The sequence below is a fragment of the Pogoniulus pusillus genome, chromosome 35, assembly GCF_015220805.1.
Source record: "Pogoniulus pusillus isolate bPogPus1 chromosome 35, bPogPus1.pri, whole genome shotgun sequence".
NCBI classification, from domain to species: Eukaryota; Metazoa; Chordata; class Aves; order Piciformes; family Lybiidae; genus Pogoniulus; species Pogoniulus pusillus.
Window position 1 is genome coordinate 4,852,639 of NC_087298.1, and position 19,134 is coordinate 4,871,772.

The 19,134-nt window shown below is 49.6% G+C and overlaps 1 protein-coding gene across 10 annotated transcripts in view; it reads right to left on the reverse strand.

Moving 5' to 3' along the window:
• The window catches only part of ASTN2 (astrotactin 2), a 471,703-nt gene that overhangs the window by 263,174 nt on the left and 189,395 nt on the right, over positions 1-19,134 (reverse strand). For all 10 annotated transcript variants that reach the window (XM_064171672.1, XM_064171662.1, XM_064171667.1 and 7 more), the window contains one exon: positions 16,953-17,099. In XM_064171672.1, the coding sequence (XP_064027742.1) occupies positions 16,953-17,099 (147 nt within the window). The remainder of the gene's footprint in view (positions 1-16,952; positions 17,100-19,134) is intronic.

A 19,134-nucleotide genomic window follows, 5' to 3' on the forward strand; every position in this document is an offset into this window, starting at 1 on the left:
TCTCCATATCAGTGGTCCCCTGCAAACAGTCCACCAGTTGGGACACTCCTCTGCCCAGACACTCCCTTATCCCTACCCTACTCAGCATCACAAGTTGGATTTGATTCCCAGATCTCAGCAGAAATGTGGATCAATGTAATAATGCTAACACATCAGATCAGAGCATCACCTGGAGAGATGGGGTTGTTCAGCCTGGAGAAGAGAGGGCTCCAGAAGACCTTAAAGGGGTCAGACAGAAAGCTTGGGACAGACATTTTAGCAGGTGCCGTTGTGACAGCACAAGGAGTGATGGGTTGAAATTAGAAGAGGGAGGTCTAGACTAGAGAGAAGGACAACATGGAGTGATGGTTTGAAATTGAAAGGTAATCTAGAGCAGAGAGAAAGACAACATGGAGTGATGGCTTGAAATTAAAAGGTGATCTAGACCAGAGAGGACAACATGGAGTGATGGTTTGAAATTAAAAGGAGATCTAGACTAAAGAGAAGGACAGCATGGAGTGATGGTTTGAAATTAAAAGGAGATCTAGACTAGAGAGAAGGACAACATGGAGTGATGGTTTGAAATCAAAAGGAGATCTAGACTAGAGAGAAGGAAAAAATGGAGTGATGGTTTGAAATCAAAAGGAGATCTAGACTAGAGAGAAGGACATTCTTGCCACTGAGGATGTTGAGACCTCTGCCCAGGTTGCCCAGAGAGGTGGTAGGTGTCTCACCCTTGGAACCATTCTGAGTCAGGTTGTCTGGGGCTCTGAGCAGCCTGCTGTAATTGCAGATGTCCCTGTTGAGTACAGGGCAGTTGGACTAAGTGACCTTGAAAAACTCCTTCTAACTCAGACCATTTCAAGATCGCTTCCCCAGCTCCCAGAGGTGGTGCCCAGGAGCCATCTGGCTGCCAGGCTCAGGACACAGCTGGGCAGTGGCTGCATGGGCCATTGCCACTTCAGTTCTAGAGCTGAAAGGGAACGAATTGGCCCAACACACAACCTCCTCTATAAGCAGGCTTGCATCAGTCCCTCACCGTCTCCCTCCTGAGGGTTCAAAGTGAATTACTGCCAGGACTCTTTTCTTACAAAATCCTGTGTTTCTTTATTTTGTGAAATGTATTTTTCCCCACTGGCATCTGGGAATATGCATCATCTAATTAGCCAAATAGATTTTCAGTTCAGCCCAATCATTTCCTTATCTAACATCTGAGGCCCAGCATCGCTTGGGGGATTCTGCAGGCACAGAGGTCCTCATTAACTCTGATCTTCAATTACATTGATTATAAGACTGCCTCCATAATAGTGCTGCACAGATCAGAGGGGAGCCAAAAACCCACTGCCATTAAGTGGTGTTTTGCAAGAGTTACTAAGGTAAAAGACCCTAAAACCAGAGAAGAAGAAGCCTTTAAAGAGGGGTGGGCAAGGAGACCTGCCAGGTCACCCAGGAACTCCCCTCCAGCCTTCCTCTAAGCACCAGGACTTGCAACCGTGGGCAAAATTTGCAACCATTGGCTGAAGAGTCAAATCCTTCTTAGCAATTGCTCAAGGATGGCAGGTCTATAGATCCAGGGTGCATTTTAATGACACTTTGGGGCTTGTATCACTTGATAAATATCTGGGACATCATTTTTCCAAGCACTGCACAAGATCTCAGCTCAGTGAAATCCAAGTGATTAAAAAAGCAGGACAAAAACTCCACGGCAGCAACCACCCCACGTGAAGCTGCTTGAACAGGAATTACTGCTTCCCTTTTGAAGAGAATCACTGATGCTGCTTTAGCAAGAAGAAGCCCTTCTAAACCTCATCCCATGCCACATTATCCATGCAGAGGATAAAGAAAAGCAAAGCTTGAAGTCAAGCATCCCAGCGAGCGACTCCATTTTCAGGCATCCTGAGATCTCAGCGCCGTACAAATCTGGGCCCTAATTTCACAGGCATTCCAATCTCCTCCACTTGTACTCTCCATACACCATCAACATATTCACAGATGCATCTCCACACTCCTAGCCAATGGAGGCTGCCAAGCTACTGCCTGTTCAAGCAAATGAAAATTAGACATCCAGGATCCAGCTGCTCTGGAGATGCGGCAAGGCAGGAGCCTGCACACCCAGGGCTGCAGGATACATCTCAATCAGGCACACACTCAGTTGCTGGGTACACTCCACAGCACCAGCAGAAAGCATTGAAAGCCTCAGCACAAAGAAGCACCTTAGAGCCAGGTAATTGTATTTCTAATTACCATTCTCTCCATGAATATTTAATGATAGCTTTAAATATCACTGATAAGTGTGGCTGGTTTGTTTTACCGAGCAGAAATGCATCATGAGCCCATTGGGAGAGCTCACTACTTACGTGTATGTGTCTATCTAGTAACCTGTCAATCTTGCTTTCCTCCTTCTTTCTCTAGCTCCCTAATAAAGAGGGAGGCTTGGGAAGCACATACATGCATTTGAAGGCTTGGCTACAGACAAATCCCTCTGCACCCAAAGACTGAAGAGCAAAATCACCAATTCTTGATTAAATCCCCACTCAATGAACCCCACTCCTAGGCAAAAAAAACACAACCCCAAAACAGGCAGTCTGAAAGCAGAAGAAAAACACTGAGGTGCTGGAGCAGCTACAGAGATGGGCAACAAAGCTGGTGAGGGGTCTGGAGAACAAGCCTCAGGAGCAGCTGAGGAGACAAAGATCGTTCAGCCTGAAGAAGATGAGGCTGAGAGGAGAACTTATTGTTCTCTACAGAGGTCAGGGAGAGGCTGACATTGGCCTCTTCTCCCAAGTGACTAACAGGATAAGAGGAAATGGCCTCAAGCTGTACCAGAGGAGGTTTAGGTTGGATATTGGGAAGAATATCTGCACTGAAAGAGTGGTCAGGCATTGGAACAGGCTGCCCAGGGAGATGGTGGAGTCACCACCCCTGGAAGTGTTAAAAAAATGAAGAGATGTGGCACTTTGGTCAGGGAGGTGTGGGGTAGAAGGATGGACTCGACCATCTCAGAGGTTTCCTCCACCATCATGCCCACTAAACCATGTTTGAAGTCCCATGTCTATGGTTTTTGAACACCCCCAGGGATGCTGACTCCACCATTGCTCTGGGAGCCTTCTTGTGGCCTTCCAGGATCTGAAAGGGGAGGGACTTTTCAGGATATCAGAGAGTGCCAGGACTGGGGGGAATGGAGCTGGAGATGGGTAGGTTCAGGTTGGACATGAGGAGGAAGTTGTTGAGCATGAGAGTGGTGAGAGCCTGGAATGGGTTGCCCAAGGAGGTGGTTGAGGCCCCATGGCTGGAGGTGTTTGAGGCCAGGCTGGCTGAGGCTGTGTGCAGCCTGCTCTAGGGTAGGGTGTCCCTGGGCATGGCAGGGGAGTTGGAACTGGCTGATCCTTGTGGTTCCTTCCAACCCTGACTGACCATGGAGTCTCCTTCTCTGGAGCCTTTCCAGGCCTGTCTGGATGTGTTCCTCTGTGATCTGTGTTAGATAGGATTGTCCTGCTCTGGCAGGGGAGTTGGACTCGATGATCTCCTTAGGTCCCTTCCAACCCCTCACATCCTGTGATCCTAAGCCTGTTCCAATGCCTGACCATCCTCCATAACCAAGTCTTACAAAGCAGCAGAAGTAAACCCATTATGAATCCAAACCCCTTGAATTCAACTTCAGGGAAAAAATGGAAGCTTTTCTGCTTCCATCTTAAGAAAGACTAAACAACAACAACAAAACCCAACCCAGACCCGAGGAAAGGAAAGGTTTTTAGTTAATTATAAACACTTTCCTTCCATCCTAGGAGAGAGGGGATAACTCCCAGCAAGGAAACCTCACACTTCTTTGAAGCTGAGTGTGTCACAGCTCAGCTGGGTAAGAGTTTGAGAGATGTTCACAGACGCTCTCATCACCTTCGCTGCCATTGAAAACGCAAACAAACAAACATCCCAACCTTGATCCCTTTAGAGCTCGCCTGAGAAAAGAAATAACAGGAAAAGCTGTTTTACAAATATTTTGAAAGCTAAAATTCTAAAGATTTCAAAGCCTCTTCACACAATTTCCCCCTCTGTGCTGTGAAAGAATCTACCGCGCAGAACGCGGTTCTCAAAAGTCACCTGCCTTAACTTCTCAAAACCACCTTGAAAAGCTCAGGAAGAGTGTGTTGAGTAGCAAATCCTTTCAGAAGCTACCAAGAACAAATGTTTTTTGAAGCATGAGCTCTTTCAAATGTCTTTAGTTTGCCAGGAACAGCTGCCAGGTTTGTTTTCATCAATGTGCAGTCTCTCAGCAGAGGGAAATCAATGAGGAGCTAAGGGGAGAGCGATGGGGAACCCAAAGGGCTTGCACCACTGAGGCAGGAGGGGACAGTGCCCTGCTCTGAATCACCCCTTGAAGACCTCAGGACCCAATGAATCACAGCTATGCCTGTAGGCAGTGTGAAGCACACCTACAGTAACTGTCCATCTACCCCAGGGAGCAGAACCCAGTAGAGAAAGTCTCTGAAGACTCCCTGAGAGAGCCTCCACTTTGCTGCCATCTGCTTCCAAGCCTGTCTCCTCCTCCCAGGTGTCCTCCTGGACACAAGTATTTGAGCTCCTCACTCAAAAGCCTGGGGAAATCAGCCTTAAATGGAGATAGGTTGTTTCTATGATTCTATATTTAGGCCTCAGAATAAAGCAACTATCAATACAGCGTCAAGGAAATGAAGCAATACAGCAACAAAACGACAGTTCTCCACCCACCAGCAGCAGCTCCTCCATTGTAGGACATGCCCCCCGAGCACTGCTGGCTTTACAAGGCATCCTACACCCTAGAGCATCATTGCAGTGCCATGGTGAAGATCAGCACACAGCAACACAAGCAGCTCCAGGAGATCCAACAGCACTCTGAGACAGGGGGGGATTGATTTGTTTGGGGTTTTGTATGTATCTGTTCCCCCCTCTCTCTTCCTTCTCCAAGGCTGATCAAAGCCAGATCAGTTAAGGCATCATCAAAAGTTCATGTCTCTCATGCTAAGGTCTCCTTCAAAGTTCAGTGGAACTGCTTAAGCCTTGACAAAAGAGGCTTGAAGTTTTGACATTTCAAAAATCATTTTCCAGAACACAACAGGATAAAACAGCTCAGAAGAGATCTCTAACAAGGGAAAAGAACAAAGCGCCCCAAAGGCAGCCACGAGGGTTTGCCTTTTCCTTTCTCTCCCTCTCTTTCTTTCCTCTCCCCAAGGAAAAAGATCAAAAAATACTATTTTTTTTTGGTAATAAAGAATTTCAATTCCTCCCTCCCTCTGCTCTTTTCTTTTTCTTGGTCTCCTTTGGTCCATTAAGTGTTTCCTGGCCAAAGAAATTCCTTTTCATTTAAAATTAGTATTTGGTGTGGAAAGCTGTGGGAGGTCATACTACAGGTTGTTATTAACGTAACTATCCCTGTGCTGTCATACAGTTCCAGTCCTGTCACAGATATTTAAACACTAGAGGAAGGATTATCCCTCTTGCTCCATTCTCCAGGCACAAAGAATTACCTTATTTGAGGGTTTGATTTCCTTAGAGATCGTTTTTGTTTCCCTTTTTACCTTGTTGAACTTGAAAGAACATGTCCCAAAGAGACAACTCCTCCCCTCTCAGCTATTCCCATCGATTAGCTTTCCTGTCCTGCTCTCAGGGAATGACAACTTCTGCTTCTTACACTGCTGTCAGAAAGTGCCAGCCAGCCAGACATTGGATATCCAGGACACACAGACACTGACCTAAGCAAGCAAACTAGACTCAGTGCAGGATTGCAGCCACAGACTAAGAGGGGCTCAGCTTTACCAAACCTCCCCTGCTCAGCACAGAACTAGGGTGGAAAAAATTGGCATCATTTAGATGCTTTGAAATCAAACTTTTAATTCCAGGTTCTAATCTGAATCCAGGGATAGTATCACACTGGGTTAAAATCCAAGCTCTCCACTTCATCTTCTTTGTGATTCATCACTTCCAGCACTTTTCTGATTCTATAAGGAGACTGAAGAGCTGAAGCAGGTCCAAAGAAGGGCAGTGAGGCTGGTGAGGGGGTCTCGAACCTAAGGTTTATGAGGAGCAGCTGAGGGACCTGGGGTTGTTCAGCCTGGAGAAAAAGAGTCTGAGGCGAGACCTACAACACCTGGAGCCAGGCTGGGAGTAGCTTTTTCTTGCAGATAAAAAGTGAAAGAACAAGGTGAAATAGCCTCGAGTTGCACCAGAGGAGCTTCAGCTTGGATATCAGGAAAAAAATCTTCACCAAAAGGGCCAACAGGTGCTAGAAAAGGCTGCCCAGGGAGCTGGTGGAGTCACCATCCCTGGAGGTCTTTAAAAGACATTTAAATGAGGTGCTGAGAGTCACAGTTTAGCAGTTGTATCATGGAATTACAGAATCACAGAATCAGTCAGGGTTGGAAGGGGCCACAAGGAGCAGCCAGTTCCAACCCCCCTGCCATGGCCAGGGACACCCTACCCTAGAGCAGGCTGCACACAGCCTCAGCCAGCCTGGCCTTAAACACCTCCAGGGACAAGGCCTCAACCACCTCCCTGAGCAACCCATTCCAGGCTCTCACCACTCTCCTGCTCAACAACTTCCTCCTCACATCCACTCTGAACCTACCAACCTGCAGCTTTGCTCCATTCCCCCCAGTCCTATCACTCCCTGAGAGCTTAAAAAGTCCCTCCCCAGCTTTTTTGTAGGCCCCCTTCAGATCCTGGAAGGCCACAAGAAGGTCACCAGGCATCATCCAGGCAGCTGTTAGGCCAGGGTTGGCCTCAGTGATCTTTTCCAAGCAGGTGATTCTATTCTCTCACAGTTTCCCAATAGATTCTCTCCTGAACAGGACTAAATGCCCAAACAGCAAGCTTTGAGAGCAGCTATTTTTAAAGCACCAAAGCCTTTTGTTTCCTCTGCCCCCAGCCAAAGCACATGCAGCTCACACCACATGCAGCATGTATTTTCAGCACACAAACCACTCACATGGCCGTGGGCAGCTCACGCCAGCGCTCCCCAACCTGCTGATGATCCAACCCAGGAACCCCCAACCCTCAGAAATGCTGTCAGCCCTGCCTGAGCTTTCTCACTCTGGCAGAGCAGAAGCAAATCAGTGGTACAAATCTGTATGTAATTATAGCTCCAACCAGAAGCATCTTTCCTGTGGGAGGAGCAGGTTACATGGTTACATTTGAATTATTAAACTGCACTTTCCTCACAATTCTGACAGCCTCTTGCTTAGCAGCCAATCTTGATTTGCACAGAATCACTGAATTAACCAGGTTGGAAAAGACTTCTGAGATTATCAAGTCCAACCTATCACCTAACCCATCTAATCATAGAATCAACCAGGTTGAAAGAGACCTCCAAGATCATCCAGTCCAACCTATCACCCAGCCCTAACCAATCAACTAGACCATGGCACTAAGTGCCTCATCCAGCCCCCTCCAAAACACCCTTCAGGGATGGTGACTCCATCACCTCCCTGGGCAGCCCATTCCAATGGTCAACCACTCTTTCTGTGAAGAAATTCTTCCTAGAACTTCTTGTTTTGCCAGGTCTAGACTTCTGGCAAGCAACACACAGATCTATCTTTGTAGAGCAGGGCAGGACTCGGCCAATTTGTCCCAAGGCCAAGTGAGATGGCATCTTCCCACTTGTGTCTGGTGGCCACGCTGCATGGAGATCTCCCACAGTGTTATTAGACAATACAGTAGTGCAGGTGCCAGTAAACAGCACATCTCTGTCCTCAGCAGGCTTCTGGGCCTGCAATGGCTGAGACTGAAATGAGGAAAAGCTTCTCATTAATCCTCTGTATCTCCCAACTGCCACGCTCCAGCCCGGGGCTCCTTCTCAGTGATGCTCTCTAGATATTGGACAAGGGTTTGGGGAAATCCAGCCTAAATCTAATCACATCAGAGAGTATGTGATGGTTAAGTGATGATAAGCTTTAAACAAACAATAAGTGTGTGTGAATGGAGATCTTTCAGCCAGCACCAAGACCAAGCATCCTCCTAAGATGGTAGAAAACACAACCAGGAGGCAGCACACATAAAGTTAACTTGCCACAGAGCTGAGGAGAGTCACCATCTGCCCTCTGAGTTGTTGCCCATCAGCACTTGGGAGCATGTGTCAATCTGTTAGAGGGCAGGAGGGCTCTGCAGACAAGCTGGACAGATGGGCACGGACCAATGCCATGAGTTTTAACAAGGTCAAGTGATGAGTTCGGCACTTTGGCCACAAGAACCCCATGCAGCACTACAGGCTGGGGACAGGGTGGCTGGAAAGCAGTCAGGCAGAGAGGGACCTGGGGGTAATGGCCAATAGCTAACTGAACAGGAGTCAGCAGTGTGCCCAGGTGGCCAAGAAGGCCAATGGCATCCTGGCCTCTATCAGGAATAGGGTGGCCAGCAGGACCAGGGAAGTCCTTCTGCCCCTGTACTCAGCACTGGTCAGGCCACACCTTGAGTGCTGTGTCCAGTTCTGGGCTCCTCAATTCAAGAGAGATGTTGAGGTGCTGGAAGGTGTCCAGAGAAGGGCAAAAAAGCTGGTGAGGGGCCTGGAGCACAGCCTTGTGAGGAGAAGCTGAGAGGTGTGCAGCCTGCAGAAGAGGAGGCTCAGGGCAGACCTCATTGCTGTCTACAACTACCTAAAAGGAGGTTATAGCCAGGTGGGGTTGGTTAATTAGAAGGGGTTAGGTGATAGGTTGGACTCGATGATCTTAGAGGTCTTTTGCAGCCTGGTTGATTCTGTGATTCAGTGCTACTCCTTAGGAGAACACTAAAGTAGCAACATTCTTAGCTATCCAGCCTCCAGCAATCCTCACTGCATGGCTGCATCACTGCTGCTGCAGGTACCCCACGAATTCTTGCTAGAAAACAAGTGTGACCAGGGCCTGACCCACCACCGTGCTGCCCGCAGGAAGGATCTCACCCTGTGCATGCAGAAGTCAATGTTTGCATCTCTCTGTCTAAGAAGGGAGTAGGTTAGCCAGTCAAAGATGTTGTGCCTTACTGCAACCTTTCCTTACCATCCCTCTGAAATCAGAGGGCAAATGGTGCTGGCAGAGGCTCAGCAGGCACTGACACATGCCACCTGCCCAGCGATGGGTGCATTCTGCCTCTCCCAGGATGCAGCAATGCCCACCTCTGAACTGGCCCCTGCTGACACCATTCAAGCATCCACACTGATCCCCTTGGATTTGCTCTGGTGAATCTTGCAAAGGAGAAAGGAAGAGGCATTTGCCTTCCTGGCAAACTGAGCTGCCCCAGCAGCCCAAAATGCTTTGGGGAAGCTGAGTTGGCTCGAGAAAGAGCTGAGCACAGGATCCCAAGCCTGTCAAAGGCACGACAAAAACACAATGTACTTCAGCCTCCCAAATCTTCATGCAAAGAGTGTTCATGCTGTAAAACAGTCTTGGAATCCCTTTGATCCACGCTGATACAGTTTATAAATTGATGTTAATATTTAGAGTTCATGTCTGGGAACGCTGCAGCCATTTGCTCACATTTTCCTGCCAGCCAAACAGGCGCGGGAGCAGGAGTGAGCTGGAATGCAGACATGGAGGTGACAGGGAGGTGACCCAGTGATTAAGAGCTGATGGAATTAAATGAAATCTGCAAAGCTGTCCCAAAAACACAGCCAGCTTACCAGAAACACACAGGGGCCAGGTCAGCCAGACCTGGCAACCAGTCTCCAACAGGAAAATATTGCTTCTGCCAAAGCCTCAACCTAGGTCTCCATATAGCAGAACAGAGACTTTTGCAGCAGAATGACCCCAGGGGAAGAAAACAGCACAGTAAAAATCTGATATCCAACCTGCAAATTCCCTCTACTGATTTTAGATGGGGCTGGTGGGCCTGGGACCAGCTGGAGAACACAGGGGACTCCAATGGCAGCATCTCCCTGGAAGCTTAGAGATGCCTTTAAGATCAGATTTCTTCCTTCATCCTTCTGGTAGAAACCTCAGATGCTTCATATGTAAATCAAAGAGTGTCTCCAGCTCTTCCTTGCTGTGGAAAGGAAGGAGGAGGCAGCCAGGCCCCCCCCTCCCGCTGCTCATTTCTCTGCAGCCACATGCACAGCACGTGTTGAGCACACAGGCAGGCAAGCGCCTGAGGACACGAGTTAATGCCTGGTCACCTCTGAGGGCTGCAGAAGATTGAGCAGGAGATGTCAAAGGCAAACAATTTAAAGCAACACATTTAATTAAAACCCAAATGAGGAGTTGTTGCGAGTCCAACAATTGGAGTCTGCAGAACTCTGTCAATCTTTGGGGAGAATTAACACAAGCTGCTAATAGCAGCATCCAATTCCAGCGGTGTCTGGGAGGAAGCAGTGGTGGGGGAAGGTAGGAAATGATCTGCAGATGAAACAATTACTGATCAGCTCTGCGACTATCACAGAATATCATTGCTCAGAGGGCCAGAGGCAGCTGCACAAAGCTTACAAGAAAAAGAAGCTCCCCCAATTCTGCTGCTTTGTCAGACACTCAAACCCAAAGCACCTTCTCCAGTGGCAGTTCCACTTCCCGCTGAACTCTTGGCTTTGCATGAGGTGGCTCTTGGGTTGCTTTCCTCCTCTCATTGCTTGCAGGGTAATGTCCACCCTGGGGGAATTCACTGTGTCTGCAGGGGGGGCTGCAGCAGAAAGAGGGTGGCTCCAAGCAGAGCCCACCACAAGGACCTGTGCACACCATGCCCCTGCTCGTCGACCTCCATCTATACCCAGCCCACACACAGTGAGGGTTCAGACAGAAGGACTGCCACATCTCCCTGGCATATGTCCCAGAAGAGGAGGGAGGAAGGCTGCAAAGGTGTCTCTGAAGTGAGAGAAACCTGCTTTATGCCCTTTGCTTTATTTCCACTGATCAAAGCAAGCCCTACAAGCCCCTCACTAAATGTAGCTCTCACTCCCTTCTGTCGGCACCGGAGGATCTTGCCAACCTCTCCCACTGAAGTATCCAGATACAAACATCCACCCACACCATATATAACCCCTTTGCAGGCAGTAAAAATGGGAAGCTTTAATTGATGCTATATTTCAAACTGTTGTGCAGCAAGGACGTTCTCCAGGCCGAGTCCTCCAGGGTCCTTTCTCCAGCCCTGCCTTCCCTGCAAGCTGCTCCCATTCCTGGATCTTTACTTTTTGAATGATTGCTTACAAGAAAGAAAAAAAAACCCAAACAACTACTGAACATACAGAGCTGAGTGGCTCACATATTCAGAAGGGGTTTTATGGCTCAGATAAAGGGGCTCTCCCCTTTCCTCCCTCCTTTGACACTGTTAAAGGGCCCTTTAAATGATGCAAAGCATTTCCATAGTCTCATAAAAGCCACTACAAGTCTTTCTATAAACCTAAGCTGGCTCCAAAATCACAATGATGCCTTCTGCTCAATACAGACAGGGCTTGCCCCCAAACAAACAATCACAGCATGGTTTGGGTTGGAAGGGACCCTTCAATGCCATCTAGTCCAACCCCATCTGCAAATACAGCAGGTTGCTCAAAGCTCTGTTCAACATCACCTGGAATGGTTCCAGGGATAGGACATCTACTACTTGTAGGCAAGTTGGACCAGGGTCTCCACACCCTCAGTGTCAACAATGTCTTCCTTTTCTCTAGTCTACATCTCCCTCTTTTAGTTTAAGCCCATCACCCCTTTCCTGTCAACAGCAGGGCCTGCTGAAAAGCCTGTCCCCAGCTGTCTTAGAAACCCCTTTAAGTACTGGAAGACCACAAAACATCTCCCCAGAGGCTTTTCATCTCCAGGCTAAACAACCCAAACTCTCTTGGCCTGGCCTCACAGCAGAGGGTTTCCAGCCCTCCCAGCATTGCTGTGGCCTCCTCTGGTCCCACTCCAACAGTTCCTTGTCTTTCCTGTGCTGAAGACTCCAGAGCTCTGCAGGGAGGGTTTCAGCAGAGGGAAGCTGAGGGGCAGAATCCCTTCCCTCCACCTGCTGCCCCAGCTGCTGGGGTTGCAGCCCTGCATGATGCCCTGGAACAGCAGAAGAGAGGCAAGCAGACTCCTACCACTGCATCCTAAGGGAAGATTCAGAAGCACTGACCCATTTCTTGAAGACTAGGGGCCTCCAGACCTGCCTTGCCAGCCGTGGCAGCACAAGGCACAACAGCTTCTGCCAGGCTCTCCTGGGTTTGGCCATTCCAGAGAATGAAGGCAGAGCTGTACAAACCAGGCAATAACTGCCCAGAGGGCAGAGGAGCAGGGTAGGGGACCTCACTGAATGAGCAAAAGGAAGAAAATTAACTGAGAGAGAAATCAGGGCGATGGAGACAGGCTGGTTATTAATATTGCTGCTGGGAATATATGCTCCCAGCCTTTGCTGCCAGCTGGCTGCTGGTCCTAGCCCTTCCCCTCCCCTTTTCTGCAACTTCAGTGGGCTCGCAGCAGAGGGAAAGCTGCTTTCCTCTGAGGCTGGAGACATTTGGTAGGGCTTTCTCCCTCCTCCTCCTTCCCCAAGGCTTTGGCTCCTGGCACCCTGGCATCTATTTAAAGAATCCTTCAAAGAGGAGTTTTCATCTGCTTGGAGAGGGATTTCTCTCAGGCTCTTTGTTTGGCTTTTCCTGCAGAGGTGTTGGTAGCTGCTCTGCTTTAAGATTTTCCTTGGCTGCTGGCATCTACTGAAGTCCTTCATTACATGAAGGCAGGAGAGGGCTCCCTTCTCCGACACGGAATGTCTCCTGTGATTGCACCATCCCTGCTTTGGCACCACACAAAATGCAAAGGAGAACAGCTTCAGGAACAGATTGTTTCAGTGCATGGCAACATCTCCACGACACGGCGCGTGCCATCAGGTGCCACGCGAGAGGATGGTTTGAGACTGATCAAAGCTCCCAGCCCTGACAAAGACATCAGCTCCACCACCACTTCACTCACATGAGGACACTCATCACAGCTCCCATTTGCACCAGGCAAGGAAAAAAAAAGGTATCAACCCAGCCAGGAGATCACCAAGAGGAGCAAGTCCTCTATTTTCAGCCTGCAGAAGAGAATATTCCAGGGGAACTTCAGAGCTGCCTTCCAGCACCTGGAGGGAGCCTCCAGGAAGGATGGAGAGGGATTTCTCACAATGGTGTCCAGAGACAAGACAAGGGATAAGGCTTTAAAGCTGAGGGAGAGTTGGTTTAGACTGCATCCGAGGAAGAAGTTCTTCAGTATGAGGGTTGTGAGAGTCTGGAGTAAGTTGTCTGGAGCCTCCTCCTTGAGGTGTTCACAGCCAGGCTGGATGAGGTCTTGAACAAAAAGGGTACCTGAGAGAGGTCTCTGCCCATGGCAAGGAGATTGGAGTAGATGAGCTTACAACTACCTGAAGGGAGGCTGTAGCCAGGTGGGGGTTGGGCTCTTCTGCCAGGCAACCAGCAACAGAAGAAGGGGACACAGTCTGAAGTTGAATGGATGTTAGGAGGAAGCTGTTGGCAGAGAAAGTGATTGGCATTGGGATGGGCTGCCCAGGGAGGTGGTGGAATCGTTATCCCTGGAGGTGTTCAAGCAAAGCCTGGATGAGGCACTTAGTGCCATGGTCTGGTTGATTGGCCAGGGCTGGGTGCTAGGTTGGACTGGATGATCTTGGAGGTCTCTTCCAACCTGGTATGATCTCTAAGGTCCCTTCCAAACTGAGCCATTCAAGGATTCTGTGATTTTCCAACAGTGAAGACTCCAAGTGCCAAGCCTCTGCAAATATGGCCAGCCATGCAATTCCTGGGGTTCATTAAAACTCCTCCCAACCCCAGCTCAGTTCCGTGAACTGCTTCACAGGATCACAGGATGTCAGGGGTTGGAAGGGATCCAAAGAAATCATCAAGTTCAATTCCCCTGCCAGAGCAGGGGCACACAATCTAGCTCAGGTCACATAGGAACACATCCAGACAGGCCTTGAAAGTCACTAGAGGAGACTCACCAACCTCTCTGGGCAGCCTGTGCCAGTGCTCTGAGACCCTTACAGCAAAGACGTTCTCCCTTGTGTTGAGGCAGAACCTCCTGTGCTGCAGCTTCTATCCATTGTTCCCTGTCCTATCCCAGGGAGCAGTGAGCAGAGCCTGCCTGCCCCCCCTCTCCTGACCTCCAGCACTCATTTATAAGCATTGATTCAATTCCTTCTCAATCTTCTCTTCTCCAGACTAAGCAGCCCCAGGTCTCTCGGCCTCTCCTCATCAGGCAGTGCTCCAGACCCCTCATCATCCTCATGGCCCTTTTAATGTTTTATAGTCATTTGCTGCCTGTTGGGTGCTGCCTTGGGATTTGCTGTTACATCAAGAGAAGGGACAACCCAAAGAGCTTTTCTCTTCCCAGGCAAGACTTTTATTGTTTTCTCTTCCCAGGACTCTGCCACCGCACCAGATGATGAGATTTCAGGAGAAGTGATAGCCACTACAAAACATCTCAGCTGCTTCCCCATGAAGAATTTTGCTGTTTCTCACAGAAGATATTAAAAAAGTTTTTGCCTTTTGCAATTATATTTTACAGTTTCATTACAAAGCTCATTTTAATTCTCCTCCAAACCTTTTTTACCAGTCCTCTTGCCACTTCCTCTTCAGAGAAGTCATTAAGTCAGGACTGGAGATCATCCCATTTCCCCCAGTTTCAAGGATATTAATCTGCTTTATTGGTGTTTCATTGTCATTTCCATCTGAGTATTCTCTGTATTTGCATAAGTTGCACTGCCAGCCCCTTCCTGCTGACACTTCCCTTCTGCAGAGCCACATCACATCTTTTATTTGCCTTTTCGAGGACAAGCCCTGTGAGGAGAGGCTGAAGGAGCTGAGGTTGTTTAGCCTGGAAAAGAAGGGGCTCAGGGCTGACTTCATTGCTGTCTACAACTACCTGAAGTGAGGCTGTAGCCAGGTGGGGTTGGGCTCTTCTGCCAGGCAACCAGCAACAGAACAAGGGGACACAGTCTCAAGTCGTGCCAGAGGAGGTCTAGGCTGGATGTTAGGGAGAAGAGAGAGTGATTGGCATTGGAATGGGCTGCCCAGGGAGGTGGTGGAGTTGCCATCCCTGGAGGTGTTGAAGCAAAGCCTGGATGAGGCACTTAGTGCCATGGTCTGGTTGATTGTCTAGGGATGGGTGTTAGGCTGGACTGGCTGAGCTTGGAGGTCTCATCCAACCTGGTTGATTCTATGATTAGGTTCATGTCAGAGGATACAGGTGAGGTATTCTATTAAAGCTCTATTCCAACCAAAAGGATTCAATGATTCTATGATTTAACTGTTTCCCCAAAATATTAACCCCTCCAGGAGCTATCCTCCATACCAGCCCCCAAAGGGAGGGGCTGCACAGGAGCTGGCCTCGCTGGGACTCCCCACAGAATCAATCAGATTGGAAGAGACTTCCAAGATCATCCAGTCCAACCTAGCACCCAGCCCTGGCCAATCAATCAGACCATGGCACTAAGTGCCTCATCCAGGCTTCTCTTGAGCTCCTCCAGGAGCGACTCCATCACTTCGCTGGGCAGCCCATTCCAATGCCAATCACTCTCTCTGCCAACAATTTCCTCCTAGTAACAAGCCCGTACCCAGCAGCAGAGAGCTGGCAGAGAATGTGTCCCCTCTGCATGCCCCAGGCAGAAGCAAGAGCACAGGAGCTGAGGAATTGGAACAGACTGAATAATTGGTCTTATCTGCTGGAAGAAAATGAAATTTGCCCTCATGTTACCAAAACTTACACTTGGTGCTCACTGCACATCATAAAGAAAAGGTCAGGGAAACACAACAAACATAAGAAGCCTGGCTGCAGAAAGCAATAAACAGTGACAGCAGCCCTCATCTAATTTTTCTGATCAGCTCTGCCTTTGCTCAAATCCCAGCAGTTTCACCCTGAGCTCCTGCAAGGGGCTGGGCTGAGCAGCTTTGCTGCTACAGGACGGGAGGATGTTTGTCTGTGCAGCTCCTGGGGCTTGTCAATGAGCTTGGAGGGAAAGAAGAATATCCATCAGATGCAGTTAATAATAATAGTAATAATCATGGTGTGTGATTGAGCTTTTGGCTTTGGGCTCTCTCCTTCTCTAGAGACATTCAAGACCTAGAATCACAGAATGGTTTGGGTTGGAAGGACCTCAAGGATCATCCAGTTCCAACTCTCTGCCACAGGCAGGGACAGGGACATCTCCCATTTGAACAGGTCACTCAAGGCCTCATCCAATCTGGCCTTGAACAGCTCCAGGGAGGGAGCAGCCACAACCTCCCTGGGCAACCTGTGCCAGTGTCTCACCACCCTCACTGAAAAGAACTTCTTCCTAACATCCAGTTTCAATCTCCCCTCTGCCAGTTTAAATCCATTAATCCTCGTCCAGTCATTACAAGACCTTGTCAATAGTCCCTTCCCAGCCTTCCCCTTCAGATCCTGGAAGGCCACTATAAGGTCTCCTTGAAGCCTTCTCTTCTCCAGGCTGCAGAGCCCTAACTCTTGTAATCTGTCCTCATAGTAGAGCTGCTGCAGCCCTCTGAGCATCTTCACATCCCTCCTCTGGATTTGCTCCAACACTTCCATGTCCTGCTCATGTTGGGGGCTCCAGAACTGCACACAGGACTCCAGGTGGGGTCTCAGGAGAGCAGAGTAAATGGGTAGAATCCCCTCCCTTGCCCTGCTGGCCACACTGTTCTTGCTGCAGCCCAGCACACAGTTGCTGTCTGGGCTGCACTCACACTACAGACTCCTGTTGAGCTTTTCGGCAGCCCAGACCCCCAGGTCCTTTTCCTCAGGGCTGCTCTCAGCCATTCCCCACCCAGCCTGGATTTGTGCTGGATGCACATGTCTGGATGCATTCCTGTGTGACCTACCCTAGGCAAGTCTGCTTTGGCAGAAGGGTTGGACTCAATGATCTCCAAATGTCCTTTCCAACCTCTACCACTGTATGATTCCCAGATGCTCCTCTGGGAAGGGCAATCCCTGCAGCCGAACGCAGCCAAGGCAATTCCCAAGGCCAGAGGTCCTCATGTTCCAAACACAGAGTGGGGCAGCAAGATCTGAGTGCCCAGAGGGTCTTACCATCTGCAATGAAGTGCTCAGGTACGTGCAGAGTCACCTTGACAGTCAGGGGGCAGGAGAGCTGCGAGCCACACACCACGGCCAGGACGCAGGAGCTGACGGCGATCAGGGTCAGCGCTGTCTTGTTGACTGGGCTCTTCATCGACCCTGCAAGGCAGAGACACAGTTGGGTGGCCGAAGGGTAAAGCTGCACCAAGGCCTTGCTTGGCTTCCTCCATGAGCTGCATGGAAGCACAACAGTCCCAACCCCAGGAACAGGCACTGGAAACAAAGACATCAGGTCAGCAGCAGATGAAGAGCCTCTGAGGTCTGCAAACTGCATCCCTCCCTGCACACCTTCTTTGGCTCGTTTGTTATCCATCCTGCTGATCCATTCACTGAGGTACATCCATCTGAGGGATTACTTTTTCCTAGGGGGTGAGGAGAAAACCTGCCTGGAATCCTGCACCAACCCTCTCTCAGGAGCCCCTGCTCCCTGGAGCTGTTCACCACCTCCACCAGCCCCTGAACAGCAAAACCTTGGCTTACTTTGCAAACTTATCAGCTCATAATAAAGAGTTAAAGCAAACCTGAGGGCTGCCTGGACTGTGTCACCGTTGACTTTGCCTGAACCCCAGGAAAAATCTACACCTGTGAATGCTGCACAGCACCCACAAGTGCCAATTATTTACACAATGTCACAGCTTCACAGGATGTTAGGGGTTGGAAGGGACCCAAAGAGATCATCCAGTCCAACCCTCCTGCCACAGCAGGACCATCCAATCTAGCTCAGGGCACACAGGAACACATCCAGACAGGTCTTGAAAGTTGCTAGGGAAGGAGACTCCATAACCTCTCTGGGGAGCCTGTGCCAGTGCTCTGGGACCCTTAGAGCAAAGTTCCCCCTTGTGTTAAGGTGGAACCTCCTGTGCTGCAGCTTCCATCCACTGCTCCCTGTCCTATCCCAGGGAGCAAGTGAGCAGAGCCTGTCCCTCCCCTCCTGACTCCCAGCCCTCAGAGATTTATAAACAAGTATTAAATCCCCTCTCAATCTTCTCCAAACTAAAACATCCCAGGTCCCTCAGCCTCTCCTCGCCAGGCAGTGCTCCAGCTCCCTAATCATCATATGTAAATCACAGGTACTCATCATATGTAAAGATTCAGCCAGCACAGAGGGGGCAGCCCCAACACCAAAATGATCTATAGAAGCAGCTGCTCTTGATGGGCAGCAGATAGCACAGAACAAGGTTGATTTCAGCAAGCACAGCAGCTCATGGCATATCCCACAAAGTATCTCTGCACACTCCAACACATGAAAGTCAGCTGCCAAAAGCAGGCACCCAGCCTGCCTGATCCTCAGAGGCCACCCACACCCTGTGCTGGTCAGACTCAGTTTGCCATCCCTTGTCTTGAAGGCCACCAGGGCTAAAGGATGACTGCAGCAAGGAATAATCCCATGAGGTTATTGTGATCCCATCACCCCATAGCTCTGTTCTAACCTGCACACTCTCTCAGGCTGGGTTGGTGATTTCTATCTTACCTGGCTGGTTTCTGAAACATTACATAAAGACCAACAAGCCAATGGGGAGCTCAAGCACCTGCAGGTGTAAAGAGGCAGGTACAAACCCACCACAAAACCCTCCTGCATTTCATTGCAGTGCTAAGATGACTGAATCAGTGCCAACAACAGTTGGGTGGGACAGAACAGCCCCAAATTCCACAGGGAAGAGGATGAAGCTGGGCAATGCAGAGTCAGCAGGAGAGGTCTGGTTGCCCTAGGGATTGGGGCACAGGCCTCCAGATGAGGCATCCTCCACTGAAGGAGATGACTAGGAGAAACTGTCCCCATGACATCCCTACCCTATCAACAGGTCCCCACTGTCCAGGAAAGGAGCAGACTTGACAGTCTACATCCTCAGCCCCTCCACCTTCAGCCTCTCCAGACACAGGGGGTGCCCCATCACTGCTCCAACTGCACTGTGCCCACCATGGCCACACAGCCCAGCACCTTGCACTCACACACTGCTCTGCTCAAAGCTAAGGACAAGACATCTTCACAGATCATAGAATCAAGCAGGTTGGAAGAGACCTCCAAGATCATCCAGTCCAACCTAGCACCCAGCCCTAGCCAATCAACCAGACCATGGCACTAAGTGCCCCAGCCAGGCTTTGCTTCAACACTTCCAGGGATGGAGACTCCACC